The following is a 16,020-nucleotide window of genomic DNA, read 5'->3' on the forward strand; positions in this document are numbered from 1 at the left end:
CTGTGGGCCTAAAAAGCATGAGAGTGTAATGTTCTATCCTGACCCACCCTGGTTGATCTATTAAGTTTAGGGAGTGAAGGAGTATAGATCTGGGAAAGGGCAAGATGAAGCAAGAGTTAATCACTCTCTCCTAGAGCACCATTTCCCTTATCTTCAAAGGATTTCCAAGGCCTGAAGTGGGAGATCCTGATCACAGATCTCCTGTGTCATATTTAGTTTTCACCTCAGTTAACTTCCAGTCTTGGGACACAGCTTGTTAGGGCTTATGTGACCATGGTGTTCATACTCAGTGAAAGGAAGAAGATGGTGTTACTCAAAGAAAAAAAAACAGATTTGTGTCTGTGTGTGAAATTCTCCAAAAGCTGTTTAGGTGCTTGAGTAATAATTACAAATATTATCTTACTACATTATTAATTTAGAATTGTTTCATAATTATGCTTTAATATTATCTAAAATAAAGTTTCTGTTCATTGCAGTACTGTAAAAAGAAGAAGTGCCAGGTCAGTTATGCTTCCTCTTTCCTCACTTCTACAGGAGTAGTAGGACATAGAACTCCCATAGAGGGATTGTAGAACTCTCCATATGGGAGATCAGCAAGTCCCACACCCCACACAATTCATAAAAGGTAAAGGTACCCCTGCCCGTTCCGGCCAGTCTTGCCAGACTCTAGGGTTGTGCGCTCATCTCACTCTAGAGGCCGGGAGCCAGCGCTGTCCGCAGACACTTCCGGGTCACGTGGCCAGCGTGACAAGCTTCATCTGGCGAGCCAGCGCAGCACACAGAACGCCGTTTACCTTCCCGCTGGTAAGCGGTCCCTATTTATCTACTTGCACCCGGAGGTGCTTTCGAACTGCTAGGTTGGCAGGCGCTGGGACCGAACGACGGGAGCGCACCCCGCCGCGGGGATTCGAACCGCCGACCATGCGATCGGCAAGTCCTAGGCGCTGAGGTTTTACCCACAGCGCCACCCATGTCCCTATACAATTCATACTATGGTAGAAATGAGTCGAACACATATTTCCTTCCGTCTTTGTAACATATGAAGACGTCGTAACATTATCAGGCAAGGTCTTCTGTGTCACTGGAGATCCACACAGCCTTAAAACATCTGAGATGTTATTTTACAGATGACCCCCAATAGCTTCCTGCGACTGCCTGTTCTATTGACCAGATACAATTTAGAAAACTTCCCCTACAATTAAAGCAAATAGTTGGTTGCTGTAGCTTTGTATTAACTTATAAAATAATGTACAACACTTTGATCTCATCAGCTTGGCCATGCACTCACCTACATTCATTAGGAGCAAAATTCATTAGGAGCATTGCATTTGTTCTGCTAAGACGACAAAATACAGAGTTTCATCCACTCATCTCCCATCTCCACCCCAGTCTTTCCTTTAAAGTGCTACTCTCTGTCATTACCGTCCAGGAAGCAACTTTGCAATTTCTGCCCATCTGTTTCCCAGTCTCTTGTGTGCTTGGTAAATAATTCTATCTTCTTCCTCTGTCCAGGAGGTTTTTTTAACTTCTGGATTCAAATGGTTGTGCCATCGCTCTCTGCATTGTTTCCCGATCCTTCCTTTCAAGTGCTTAGCGATGACAGACCAGCGCTTGGGACCGTATTTCTGCACCAGCTCTATCACCTGCAAACAAGCACAAAAACAAGTAAAGTGCCACCTCTAACTTTCAGGTGTTATGCTATGGGACCAAAACGCAACCATTCTCTTATGTTTCATGGAAGATCAGGGCTGTGATGTGCATCAGGAATTTAGATAGGCCAGCATTATTATACAGGAAGAAAAATGGGAATAAAAACAGGTGCAAAACTTATCAGGGACTAAAGAAGGCAGCTGAGTAGGAAAAGGCGGCATCCTATTAATTGTCTTGCCATTATAGCTGCCTCATGACATTTCCAGACTATCACAAATTTTGGGTGAGATTCTTGCACAACAAATCCACTCCCCCACAAAAATCCTCCCAGACTTTTGTGATAAGGAAAGTAAAGGGGGAAAACACAGTGGACACAACATACAATGTTCCCACAGATTAGAATTAGTTATCAATCAATATTCCACATAATCGAACCTCCCCACAAACTTTGTGCAAACAAAACAGGATGCCTGGAATCACCTCTTGTATAATTATTCCCAAAGTATTCCCCAAAGATGGGAGGGAGGATTTGGGCTCAAAAACATGAGGCTTGCCTAAGGCCATCTAATGAGATAATAACTGAGACTCGAGTCAAGGACTTCCTGGTTCGCAGCTCAGTCTCTCAGCCATTCTGTATTACACCACCTCTCAAGTGGACAGTTAAGCAATTATTTAAAGTGCTGCTGGAAGAAATGTTAGGGGCTGTAAAGATCAATTATTAAATAACTTAAATTACAGGTATTATTTCATCAAAGTGGATGTAGGTTGGCTGCACCCAACGTTTAATGCTGATGGAACGATTAGATTAAAATAATATTGTTAACTTACTCGCTGATCTTCTTCTTTAGTCCACGGGCCCTTAATAAGTTCTGGATTTAGTACCTTCTGCCACCGATGCTGGCACTGTACATCTGTCCGATTCTAATAAGCCAAAAAAACCCCAACAAATTACATAATTGCTACAGCTACGTGAAAAAATGCAACTTTGTTAACAAATGCCCCACAGATGCAATTCTGAGTCACGATATTGCAGTATTTACACTATTATTCAGCACGCATGCTGCCTCTGCAAGTAAAATCTTTACATTTTATTGCTTACATCACCATCAAAACAAGTAAGGATCAGGCCACTGATAGAGGTAAAATTGAGATGGGGATCTTCCAAAGGAAGAGTTGGACACTATGACAGCTTCAGCTACAAAAACCTTGCAGCGCCTTCTCATATTAATTTTTGATTGTAGACAGCAGACAGATACCATAGTTGCATACTAACCTACCAGCTATTCGTTAAAAATGAATATATAATAAACTTTACCTGCTGCTTCTCAACAAGTGTGTCAGAAATTACCAGCAGAACCACACACTTAATAAGCAATAGCAACTACGGATCAAAGCCAGTTTCTATTCTGCATTGATGCTTTGTTGTTCCATTGAGAGACGGATAGATAGATGATGTACCAACCATCTGTTTGTATATAAAATCCCCCCCAAGGCTTTTAACATTTCTCCTTCCTCCATTTCATGAGAAGTGAAAGAAAGACATTTAAATGTTGGGTATACATGGTGAAGTTCTGCAAGCCTCCCAAATTGCTATAATTGTATTAAGTCCCCATCTGTAATTATGAAACAACCTCCCCTGCTTTCACCCACTGATAAATGTGTGGTTATAAACAGAAAACGAGGCCTACTTACAGGAAGGAAATTGGCAATAACTTTCCAATCTTCTGTGCCATTCTGCTCCACAAGTTTCTTTAGCTTCTCATCCTAATATGTTTCAAGAAAAGGTGATTTAAGTTCATCTGACTTGTGTATGTGCATGTGCGTGTTTTAAAAGTCAATACTATGCATTGCTGATTGTCATAACATCTGTTAACAAGGAAAAGGAAATCTCTAGTTTGGTTGTTCTAGGCATCTTGCACACTTTTTACGAGCTATTAGCAAGATTTTGCAACTTCACTGAAATAGTGTGTCATTTGCTATTTTGGAATTGTGAGCCCGCACCAGAAGACTAAAAAGTCAGTATACTGTATGGAAGAAAAGGCAAAGTTGAATTACAGCGGAACTTTGGTTCTCAAACGGCTTAGTTGGCGAACAAATCGGCTCCTGAACGCCAAAAACCCAGAAGTAAGTGTTCCGGTTTACAAATGTTTTTCGGTAGCCGAATGTCCGATGCGGCTTCCGCTTGAGTGCAGGAAGCTCCTGCAGCCAATCAGAAGCTGCCCCTTGCTTTTCGAATGGTTTCAGGAGTCAAAAACCAAGATTCCACTGTAATTGATCAGCCTTCTTCAAAAGTCCCTTCCTAGTAGCTTAATAAAATGAGGCCACAATCCTACGTACATTTATTCAGCATCACAGGCTAATACAGCCAATTCCACCAGATTTTTGAATCTAATGTATGACCTACTATACTCTTCACTTAGAACTACGTAGTGCACCACCCAACCACTGACGTGCCATTAGTGGCCATGCCGTGAATGAACATAAAGCATTATCTTGGATGACATGATCATTATAAGAACCTTACACAACGAATAGGAAAATTCTGCACAGCAACATTCTGTTCCATCCTTCCTTCAACTAGCACATATTGATGTACATTTTGTATTCACAACAACACAACAAACTAAGCTAGGCTGAGAACGACACATTGCAACGACACTGAAAAGAGCAGCCCTGTGTTGTGCTTGTCCTTTTCTTTGCATGTAATAAAATGTACCTCGTTTTCCGATGTTACTATTCCCTACCCGGTATGATGGGCTAAAGGTGGCAGGGAAACACACAGTGAGATAATGCAACTTTCACTAAATGTCCTGTAAGGGGGGGAATTCAATGTATGGGTGGTCTTGGCAGCAGCCCCATCATTATCGTAACATGCAGTTTCACCCACAGCGACTTGCCAAAAGCCACTCAATGAACTCCATGGCCGAACAGGAATTCAAATGCAGCTTTCACCATTGAAGTTCAACACTCTTTGTAATTGGGCCAATGGGGTTTCCAACATTATGCCAACCAACCGCATGGAGCACTACCATGAAGGAACACTTTGCACTTGCAGTTGGGGTGTAATGTTTTAATTGACACCCACCCGCCACTGCCATTATATTCAAGTACTGGCTTAATTAATTTGTTGATTGGGCAGCAAGACAGTAATCTCCATACTATTTCTGAGTATTCTCACTGACAACAAATGCATTAATCTAGCAAAATTATTTGGGAACTGCTGTCTTGTCTCAATAACCTTTACTGAAAGTTTAGGAAGCATAACACTAGGCCCCAAAGGCTATTTAGGAGGAATGAGAGTTCTGCAACAAACAGCCTAAGCTTTTACAAAAGCATTTGGGAAATGACCTGCTAGTGTTTACATAGCAACATCAGTGCATGATGTTAATCAAGCCAAAACAGCTTTATGAAAATTGAACTGCACAGAAATAATGGAAGCTTAAATAATGATTCTCGATACTGCCAAGTGATGATTCTTTTCCACAGTACAGAAGCTTATGCTGAAAATAAATATATGAGTGACAGTGTGTGAAAAAATAACTGAGGCTTATATCCACTTACCTGGGAGAAAGCCCACCCAGTGGGAGTTAGTTCTGAGTATTCAATTCTCACATTTAGACTGCCATCCTAGTCACATTTACCTATTAGCAATCTCTATTGAAAGTAATGAGACCAGGTTGCAGTGTGCTTGATTGCTTTCCAAAAAGGAGATAACATATTGAAAACTAGACTGCATAGTAGATAGTCACAGTTCTTCAGTATCTTAAGAGCTGCTGTTCTAAAAATGCAGTTCGGTTGTTCAGAAACTCCAGTGGGTCCTACTGGTTTGGGGTATATTAAACAAATGGTTCTGAGGTCTTTCGTAAGGGATCAGCCTTTCAACACCATTTGCTTTTGTTTAGCAGCTCCTGACTAAATTAGTAGTTCCCAACCCTTTAACAGTCTCATTATATATTCCTTTCTCATTAGTGACTACAGAAAGATAATGGAAGCAACCCCACTATCACTTCTCTTGCAAAGCCTGGAGGTTGGTGGCCCATCTAGAAAGGATCCATAGTTTCTGCTCATCTATCTGCTGTAAGGCATTGCTATCTTGGTTCCTCATGCAGCAACCATTAAAAACATGAAGCAATGACACTGATATCAACCAAAGAGAGCCAAAGGGCAACCTTAGTATGTCCACGCTTCATTGCTTTATGACCTGACCTTATGAAACAGTGCAACCCACCCATGTGTAAATTTATAGAGCAAATGTTCAGTGATGTTTTCAATGGCCCTGGATAACATCAGCTCAGGTACATGCCTGTTTGCAAACTTGTATGGCATAGTTGACCAGTTGGCCACATATAGGTCTTGTGCTATGGCTACAAATACGGCCTTAAAACACAAAAGGAGATTGTGGGTGTGCCCCATTCCAGTACCTTCCCCTTTCCACATAAGTCAATGGAGTGATTGCTGCTCTGCTGCCTTCAATGAAGATGAGTTGGCGGTGTGTGTGTATGTGCGCGCACATTGTGCTCCCAAGTGGGAGAGAAAATACGGCTCTATTAATGCTTCTCATACTTCCTTTTCCTACTTCCATTGCTCCTGGGTGTCCCTCATCTGTTCCAATTCCGTGCCATAATAGCTACATCAAAAATATCCGATGACCATATAAGAGCAACTACTGAGTAGCAATGAATGAAGTGGACCAAAGTGGCTTTCTCAGGAGTGGGGGTGGAAAGGCTCAGTGCTAGCTTCTCAACAGGTGCACCACTGCTGCTTACCAGGAGGCGGAGGGATGAGGCACCTAGTGTGGATGCTCCAGCAGGAGTGCCCAATTGGCACCATTGGTGCACCTGCATTGCAATGAAACACCTGCCGGGAAGCTAGCATTGAGACTCCGCCCCACCAGGCAAGCTGCTTCGGAAGTAAACTAATTATACATGTCATAAGGATTTCCCTTCAAAATATGTTGTTTGTTTGTGCAAGCTTCCTTGGATATAACCCAAACAATCTTTCCACCCCTCCCCCCAAGAAGTCACCTATAAAGCCCCCTCCCCCAAAAGAAATCTTCAGATGATTTAATTGGCTATTTTCCTTTGCTTTCAAAATTACTTTTTCAGAACAAAAAAACAAAGCTACCTTTCTAGGTACAGGCCTACTCAAGGCAGTTGACAAGGAATTTTAACAGGCCTAGGCTCACATTTCTTAAGAGGAAGCAGCTTCTATTCTTGTACTTAGGAGAAGCCGAAGACAACTGACACTAGGAATTTTATCCACACCTTTCATAAGAAACATAAGAGGAGTCTTCCTGGATCAGACTGAAGGCCCTTCTAGTCCAGCATTCTGTTCTCAGTGGCCAACCAGATGCCCATGGGAAACCCCTACGTAGAACCTGAGCACAATGGCACCCTCCCACTCATGTTCTCCAACAACTGCTATTCAGAAGTATAGCGCCTTCTGGAGATAATATAGCCATCCCAACTAGCAGCCATTGATAACACTATCCTCACTTAAGTTTGCTGTAATTCACCTTTTAAAGAGTCATCCAGCTCAAGTGGTCATTGCTACATCCTGAAGTACTGAATTATATCATTCTATCTATGCATTGTGTGAAAGACTACTTCTATTTGTCTGCCCTGAACTTTTCAGATGTTTACCTCTTCCCGGGTCCACCGTGTTTTCCCTAAATGGCGTTTTCCACCCTTGGGCAGCAGACCATCATAGTCATGATCATATACCTCCAGGTCTTCATCCTCATCATCGCTGCTGTATATGCTGGAGAAACAGAGCACAAAGACAAAACAGGGTAAAATGCAAAGCTGTTTAGAATGACAGGATTTGCAAAAAACTAAAAGGTTATGAGGGTAACTGTTTGGAAACTTGCACTGCAAGATTTTGTTCTACATTCTGTTCCTAGTATTCTGAACTGGTTCTGCTGTTTTTGGTATCCACAGATACAAGCAAAAGGTTGGCAACTTTCTTATTACTGTGCATGTTTAGACCTGCTCATACTGTTAGATCAGTGGCAAATTACACACTTGGCAGATGTTCAACCAATGATGGTTCCAAATTAAAACGCAATGTTTAGGACAATAAAGAGAACGGAGGCTGTGTCCTTTGCCCAAGTACATACTCAAAATCCTTAACTTATGCCAGATCACTTGAAGAATGCTCTATGCTTTCACACAGTTGATAAAGAAGCTTGCATATTCAACTCCCAGGTGATAAATGCTGAAGGGCTGGGTATTTTTAAAAGGAAATACATTCAATACTATACTTTGTCAAATAATGAAAAGACTAATAGCCTGATCCTATGTACACTGATTCAGAAGCCGTGCTGAGTTCAACTTGACTGATGCCAAGGAAAGCTGCATTTCCCCTGCACAGTTACTTAGGTGTAAGGCTGCAACTCCAAACACCCTTACAAGGAAGTAAGTACCAATGAATTCAGTGGCACTTGCTTCCAAATAAACATGCACAGGCTCAGGCTGCACAAATGCACAGAACAGCAATCCAATGAACATCAGAGGGCAAAGGCTTCTGAAAACAAATGAAATGTACAGACATCAAGTGATCAGGCTGTTTTGTAAATGAAGAGCAGTACCAACAAGCCCACAATTCATGGCCAACTACAACTATAACTTGAGGACAAATGCACAATCTGAAAACTTCACAGCACTGAGGTGAACAGTCACATTACTTAATTATAAATAGTTGTCTTGTTTCTAGTCCACCTGAGGTCTTTTCAGCTGCTGATTGAACCCAGATTTCTCCCAAGGCAGCAGTGAGTGGAAACAATCACAAACATCCAGTTTAACCCATCGAGTTCAGTAAAGTTAAAACAAAGTGTGTTGCAACACAAATGGCCTTACTTCATTTATATTGTGCAATGTTTTATTTCTAACTTTATAACATAAACATAACTTTTGAAACCTCCGCATACTAACTGTAAATGCAGTAGAAAAGAACACACGGATGATTTATGGCTAATTATGCTGTCAAGACTGGCCCGTACGGGCAGGGGTACCTTTACCTTTACCTTTATGCTGATATGTGAACGGGATAAACCTCAGATGCAGTTTAAGCATGTGTTTTGAGGGGAGGGGAAGCTTATTAAAGCAATCCTGACAAACATCGGAACAGGAACTAATGGCTAGGAGCCTCAGCTAGTTACACAGGTGGAGAGTAAATAGGATTACTCACAAGCAGTGCCTTGAGGGCTGCATGTTAGTTGCTGTAAAGGTAAAGGTAAAGGTACCCCTGCCCGTACGGGCCAGTCTTGACAGACTCTGGGGTTGTGCGCCCATCTCACTTAAGAGGCCAGGGGCCAGCGCTGTCCGGAGACACTTCCGGGTCACGTGGCCAGCGTGACATCGCTGCTCTGGCCAGAGCCAGAGCCAGAGCCAGAGCCGCACACGGAAACACCGTTTACCTTCCCGCTGGTAAGCGGTCCCTATTTATCTACTTGCACCCGGAGGTGCTTTCGAACTGCTAGGTTGGCAGGCGCTGGGACCGAGCAGCGGGAGCGCACCCCGCCGCAGGGATCCGACCTTTCGATCGGCAAGTCCTAGGCGCTGAGGCTTTAACCCACAGCGCCACCTGCGTCCCAAGTCGTTAGTTGCTGTAGTATCAAGCTATTCTTTTCTGCTACCACACAGTTTCGAAATAAAGGTGAAAGGAATTTTCACCTTTAAGGATGTACTGTACGCCAGATGTTCTACAGATAAAAAATGTATCATTGTTTTTATCAGTACGTAGAACACATGGCATGTGGTAAATGCAAAAGACATTACACTACTATATGAAAAATCAGAAATCGGTTTTGAAAACTACAGAGATACATCTGCTTAAATTGAGAGTTGCTCATGAAAAGCTAAATCACCTATTCAAATCATATTTCAGGACAAGGGTCACCAACCTTTTTAGACCAGTGAGCACATTTCAAATGTTGAGAGCATCCTGAGGATGCCTAGCACAAAATAACTGCTATGGGTATGTGTGGCACAACACAAAATTGGAGCGATGGACATCCCCAATACCCTTATGCTTAAGCAGAGGAAGTCAGCTATGTCCTGCAGGTCCTGATTGTGGAAGTCACACAATACTGATTTTACATACAGGCAAACAAACATACACCGATGTCGTTGCTGTATGTTGTTGCAGTGTTGCTGCAACAGGGAATATGACTCAGTACCAGGAAAAAGATACAAGGTGGCCACACCACACTCACTTTCATTTCACAGAAATTGCTCAGAAAGCACCTGCGCATTTTGCCCCACAACTTTCATTCTAGGGCGGCTAGAGACTTTAAATAAATAAATAAATGTTCAGAGTTTGGCGCACCTTCCCAGGGGCACCATTAAAAGCATTTATGGACACCATGGTTCCCACAGGTGCTAGGCTGGTGACCCCTGTCTTAGGATCTCCCATCACTAAACTATTGCATGCCATTCATCAAGTAAGCCTTGCTAAGACTATGTTGTTTATGGAGAATTCAACTTAGGTGACCTTAAATTTGGATTCAAACTCGGGCACATTATTGGAGATAAAAAACACCATCAGCAGACTACCTGCTACCAGACTGCTCAATTTCAAAATGTAGGTACATCGAACATCATGTTTTCATGGGAGGGGAATCTGTGGCCCTCCAGATGTTGTTGGATTCCAATTCCTATCAATCCCAGGAAGGATGGCCAATGGTCAAGGAGGATGGGAGCTGCACTCCAGCAACATCTGAAGGGTCGCAGGTTCCCCATATCTAGCCCTGGTGAGTGTGTTTTATTAATCACTACCATACCCTAGAACAGTTGTGGGGAATCTTTGGCTCTCCAGATGCTGATGAACTACAACTCTCATCACCCTGACCACCTGCAACGCTCCCCATGCTTACCCTAGAAGAACCTTTCACCATGGCACATTAGCTTTGTACATGCAGGGAGAAAGTTATCTGGGTGAGCCCTGGTATTAAATCTCTAACCATAAATCTAAAGTGGCACATTTCTGCAACAGATACAACATGTAGGACTGCTGGTCATGCAGCTTGGCCATCACTCATAGCCGTGGGTAAGATGCCTGGTTCTCAGCCTCAATTTCCCATGCATAAAAATGAAATGATGGCGAGTCACTTTACGGGTCTTTGAAAAAATCTTAAAGTGCCAAGCAAGTAACTAAAAACTGAGGGTAGAGTCCTACAGCTTTAAAGGTATCTCCATTATACAAGCCCCAGCGATTGCATCACCAATTACCAGAGGCCAGAACAGTCTGTCCTCCACAACACCAACACATCTCTACATTATGTGCCTGTTATGGGCTTAATTGTAAGCTGCCTTGGGAGGCGATCCTGGCTGAGAAGCAGAGTTCAGATGCAATAAATAAGTAGTGCACAGTAGTGGGCCAGGCCATGAGGTGCAGCTGCCCTCTTGAGACCAGTGAGATGGAACTTACTTGGACAGGGTTGTGCAGGGTGACAGTGAGATTGGAGCTGTGCAGGCAAACTAGCAGGAATGCCAGATTGGTTCCACTAGTTGTGCCTGCACAGCCTTCATCTTGCTGCCACCCAGGGAAGCTGCAGAGATGTCAGGACAGGTCCATGGCTATGCCTCACGACACAGGCTGCTACTGATAACAGATATTCTGCTGTGTTCCTTTTCTCAAAAAGTAGCTTGAGAACTCCCATCACCAGTCATATGCTATAGCCCTCCTCTGACTGTGATCAGGAAACATGCAAAGGGATGAGCATGTTCAATCCCTGCACCTTTTAGAACCCTGTTTTCTAGGGCTACAAAATACTCAAGGAACATATCTGAGTATAGAAGGCTCCATGTTGCAGTCAGCCACCCTCCACAAGTTGGTCAACAAGAAGAGTGCTGGGGAAGGGGCAGAGCTAGCATGATTACAGGACACATAATACAAAGCCATGGCTAATGGTAGGGCTGCCATTTCAAAGGCGGAATTGACGTCTGGGGGGCATTTCTGAAAGGCAGCGGTTTGTCTTGGATGTTAGGCAAGTAAAAAAAAACTAAAAAAACTCAACAAGATTTGTCTTTAAAAAAAAAAAAGCTGAGGTAGCTGGTAGACAGTTGCTGAAACATATACACTCTTCTGCCATTAAAGAAAACACAAGCCAGGAAGAGCAGCTCTTCACTTTAGATTTTAGGCAGTGGCAGCTCCTTAACTGTAGAGTGTACCTCGGGTTACATACGCTTCACGTTACACACTCCGCTAACCCAGAAATAGTGCTTCAGGTTAAGAACTTTGCTTCAGGATAGGAACAGAAATCAGGCTCCGGCGGCGCGGCAGCAGCAGGAGGCCCCATTAGCTAAAGTGGTGCTTCAGGTTATTAAGAACAGTTTCAGGTTAAGAACAGACCTCCGGAACGAATTAAGTACTTAACCTGAGATACCACTGTAGTTAATGTGGAGGTCTGAGTTCACACATAATGCTATGGTTAACGTTAACTACAGTTTATAAATCAGCTACAAACCTTGGTCAGCAAGCAACCTTGAATCGTAGTTTAATAAACCCCAGTTAAGCAGCTGGACTGGATTCCAATGGAATACTAAGACATGAAGCTGGAATCTTATGAACATAGAGGGCATTGCTTCTGGATATGCAAACATAGGCTGGTGCTGTTTGTCCCATTGAAACTCAGAGTACAGTTTAATTCAGCTTTGAGTACAGTTTTGCTGATTTCAATATAACTGTCATAACTACCTTTATCTGGATCTGGGCCTTTATGATTAGGTCACTATTTGAGTGACTAATAGCCCCATCCCATGTATATTAACTAGCAGTAACTCCCACTGCTTTCAGTTGGGAGTAAGCAATGAAACTTAATGTGCTTAATGAATAAACGGGGGCTTATTAATATTGTAAGCAAACTTGAGCATGGTTTTAACCATGGAAAGGCAGCATACTACATTATGTATGTATGTATGAATGAGTCATAGAACTGTAGAGCTGTAGACCACAAGGGTCATCTAGTCCAACCCTGGGGAATTGCAGGATTGGTTCTCCACATGCATGCAAGTTTTTTTTAGTTTTTTTGCAATGTTGTCAATGCAAGTCTATAACCCCCATTCACCCTTTTGAAAGGAGACTCGAGTTATTCATTTATTTATGCCGCGTAATACTTGACAGTCCCTAAAAAACTTACAAAATAAAAAATACAATATGTGTTTACAATAAAACTTAGAAACTGCACTGTATTTCAATGCAGTATTAGAAAAACCTATTGCTAACGACCCATTTGCAATATCTCAATGGCCAGTTTACTGCAGCCTCGAATTTCAGACCAACTCTGCATCCTGTTTAGCAGCACTGCAGCTCCTCTTTTACATTTCAGACAGTGTGGATCCAGCACCAGATCTGCCTCTCTCGTTTCCTTCCAGCGCAATAAACTGCTCAGTGTACCTTCGCTTGAGATGACGTGTCAGGCCGAAGGAACCTAAAAAGTTAAGAGCACCCCACCTGCTAAGTTTTGCTGAAAGGCTCCACGCGCGAGCGCTACTCTTTTGCCAAGGAAACCAAATTGTGCAACCAATTCAAACGAGAGGAAGGGAGGAGAGAGGGGTGGAGGGGCGGGGAGGAAGTGATTTGTTGCTGGCGCTTTACTACTACTACTATTACTACTATCGCTGACACTGTGATTGAAAGAAGAAAAAAAAGCGAGCACCGCGCTAGCCAACCGAAGGGCAGCCCCTGCCGTTGCTCTGACGCGATTTCACCACGCTAAGCCCTTCGGCCAGGTGCTGCAAGGGGAAGCAAGCCCCGGGCTTTTTTTTCTTTCTCTTTCGCCCTCCTTCGCCAACAGGGGATCCATCATCGCCTGTTCTCCCCGCCCGGAGTGCAGGAGATCGTAACTCCCCGCCTTGCAGTCCCATTCATGCTTCACACACTAATACAACTCCTTCCTGTACAGGATGTATTATTACCATAATTAAAAAAAATAATCCGGCGCTGAGTGGTTTTTTTTTTTTTAAGGCACGGTTCGAACTCTTCCCAACCCAAAACTTTGCGCTTTGCCAAGGCAAAGCTGGGAAGAAACCCCACGAGTTCCCCCCGCCCCGCGCGGCCGCTCTGCAGGAAGGAAGCGAACTGGTTGGGCGGCGCGGCGCGCGCGGCGGCAATGCCCGGGCTCGGCAGAAGCGGGGCACCCCGGGTGCGTCACCCAGGGCCGCCGAAGTCGCTTTGGTGACCCAGACTCGCAACTTCGGCTGCACACAATCGCGAGCGCACGCATGCCCCGCGCCGACCCGTTTTCTCGCCGCCTGCCTATTCTCTTTTCGTATTAGATTAGCAATAACCGAAAGAGAAAAGGGAAACTTCAGCGTGAGCCCCAGCAGCTAGGACTTTGCTTTCCGTGCCAAGGGGAAAGGAAGGGAGGAGGGGAGAGAGCGCGGGCAGAAAGGGAGGAGGGGAATAATCGCTGGCGCTACACGGCGAAAGAGAAAGGCAAGTTCTGGCTCCACGTGGAGCGACTGTCCCGAGATAATTGGAAAACAATCCTGCACTGTGTGAGCGTTTCTGCAGACCACGAGGCGCTGCTTGGCCCTTCCAGTTTGCTGCTGCACGCCACGAACCGCGGAGGGTGAAAGGAGCAGCGCCGGGTAGCCAGAGTCACCTCCACCACCCCACAGCCACAAGGTTCCCCAGCACAGGACGACTGAGGCTTCCTCCATAAGACACACAGGCGACCTTGTCTTTCTCGCCATGCAAGATCAGGGTCAACATTAGCAAAACGAGTGACAGTTCTTGACAAGCACCCCTAGCCCGTTCTCCCCTTCCCTCCCATTGCATCCTCCTCTCCAGCCAAAGTTGTTCCACACGTTGCTGCAAAGAACGCTCGGGCTTGCGGAGAACAGCGTGTGCATTAATGAATGCCACACTGCACAGCACTGCTTTTGGGATGCATATATAGCATACATACATATACATATGCTTTTTCTAAAAGAGGGGTTATCGGGAGGAAGCTGAGTTTGGAGTCCCGAAACACCACGCCGGGCAAATTCAAAAAAAGAGAGCTGGGTCTCCCTTCCACGCAGCCTGTCATCCACCTGACACAACCACAGAGAATGAATGAGACGAATGGACACAGGGATCAAATACCTGCAAGCTAAGCCGCTCCGACATTTTTACACCCTTTTCTTACCTCCAGTGGGCTGCTTGCTCGCCTGCTCCGGCCCCAAAGGATCGCGGAACGGGGACGCCCGTCGCGATCGCCGGAGGCAGCGGGTCCCCTTGGCAAGCCAGGAACGGGCCTGAACTTTTTTATTTAATTATTTGGCCCCCCGCGTGCAACGCGTAGCCTGGGAGGAATACCCTCCCGCGCACGACACACAAAACACGCCTTTCACTGCACAAACCTGCACGACTCATTGCAAATAATCGATTCTTCGTTAACTCCTAAGTTACTCGCAACCGGGAGCGGAGGGATGTGGCTTGCAAAGGGGAAAGTAAGCTGCTAAACTTTTGCTGATGCAGCCTTGCGCTTTCTTGCAAGGCACCCGTTTTAATGCACGCTCTGACAGGTGTGCAAAAGAACTGCTGCAGCTCTCGCCCTCCTGGAAGTTTAGGGAGTTTCTTTTCTTCTCTGACACTGCGATAGTTTCCCCCTCCCCAAAAATGCAGCCCGACAAGACAAGACGCACACACAGAAAGAGGAGAGAGACAGACAGGCAGAAATGCATTGGCGTTGCGAAGGGGTTTGCTTTTCTGCCCCTTCTTGTTCTTATTACCTGTGCCTAGGTCTCCTGGCCATCCTTGCATTAGTCACTGAGGGCAAGGCGAAAAGTAGGTGGGCGGGTGGGGGGAGGAGAGGGCTTTATGCTGCTGGAAGAGGTGCTTGGCGTTTCTTGCCGCTTAAGAGGAGCTCCTCCGCCGCAAAGTTCTCAGGAGCGGGAGAGGGGAGGAGGAAACAGGTTGAGATGAAAGAGTAAACTCTGTAAACAGAGATGCCATCAAACAAAGGGCTTTTTGGACACTCCCCCTCCCGCCAAATCTGGCGCCCCTGCAGTGCGCAGGCGCTTCTCCAGCCGCTGGCCCTGGGTCTTACTGGCACGGAGGAAGTCCTTCCAGCCCATTCGGCTCTGTGTGTGGCTCGAAGCGCGCGCGGCTGAGGCGGCGCCGGCGGCAGCAGCAGCCCGGAGCTGAACTCGAGGGGGAGAGCGGGCAGGCGCGAGAGGCGCCTTTTGCTGCACAGTCCCGCGCAGCCGAGACGTGTCCTGCTGACACATACACAGGCACACAAACCCAAACCCCCCGCCAGAGCACACCCCCGCCGGACCGCCTGAGCACGGGCTTGCTCGTGGAGCCGGGGTGGCTGGGAGGCGCCATGCCAGGCTTCACGAGAGGAGCCCGCTTCGTGGCCTCCCTAAGGAGACGGCT

At 45.3% G+C, this 16,020-nt stretch overlaps 1 protein-coding gene across 4 annotated transcripts in view; it reads right to left on the reverse strand.

Annotated features, from left to right (window-relative positions):
* The window catches only part of MYB (MYB proto-oncogene, transcription factor), a 37,188-nt gene extending 21,520 nt beyond the window's left edge, over window positions 1–15,668 (reverse strand). For 2 of the 4 annotated variants that reach the window (XM_079970648.1, XM_079970647.1), the window contains exons 1-5: window positions 15,372–15,662; window positions 7,293–7,410; window positions 3,343–3,414; window positions 2,479–2,571; window positions 1,423–1,643 (exon numbers count right to left, since the gene is read on the reverse strand). In XM_079970648.1, coding sequence (XP_079826774.1) covers window positions 1,423–1,643; window positions 2,479–2,571; window positions 3,343–3,414; window positions 7,293–7,410; window positions 15,372–15,394 — 527 coding nt within the window. In that variant the 5' untranslated portion in view covers window positions 15,395–15,662. Of the gene's footprint in view, window positions 1–1,422; window positions 1,644–2,478; window positions 2,572–3,342; window positions 3,415–7,292; window positions 7,411–15,371 lie in introns of all 4 variants that reach the window. The other 2 variants (XM_079970646.1, XM_079970645.1) reach the window with 2 other exon arrangements.
* Window positions 15,669–16,020: the final 352 nt, after the last annotated feature.

The sequence above is a fragment of the Podarcis cretensis genome (assembly GCF_951804945.1).
Source record: "Podarcis cretensis genome assembly, chromosome: 3".
NCBI classification, from domain to species: Eukaryota; Metazoa; Chordata; class Lepidosauria; order Squamata; family Lacertidae; genus Podarcis; species Podarcis cretensis.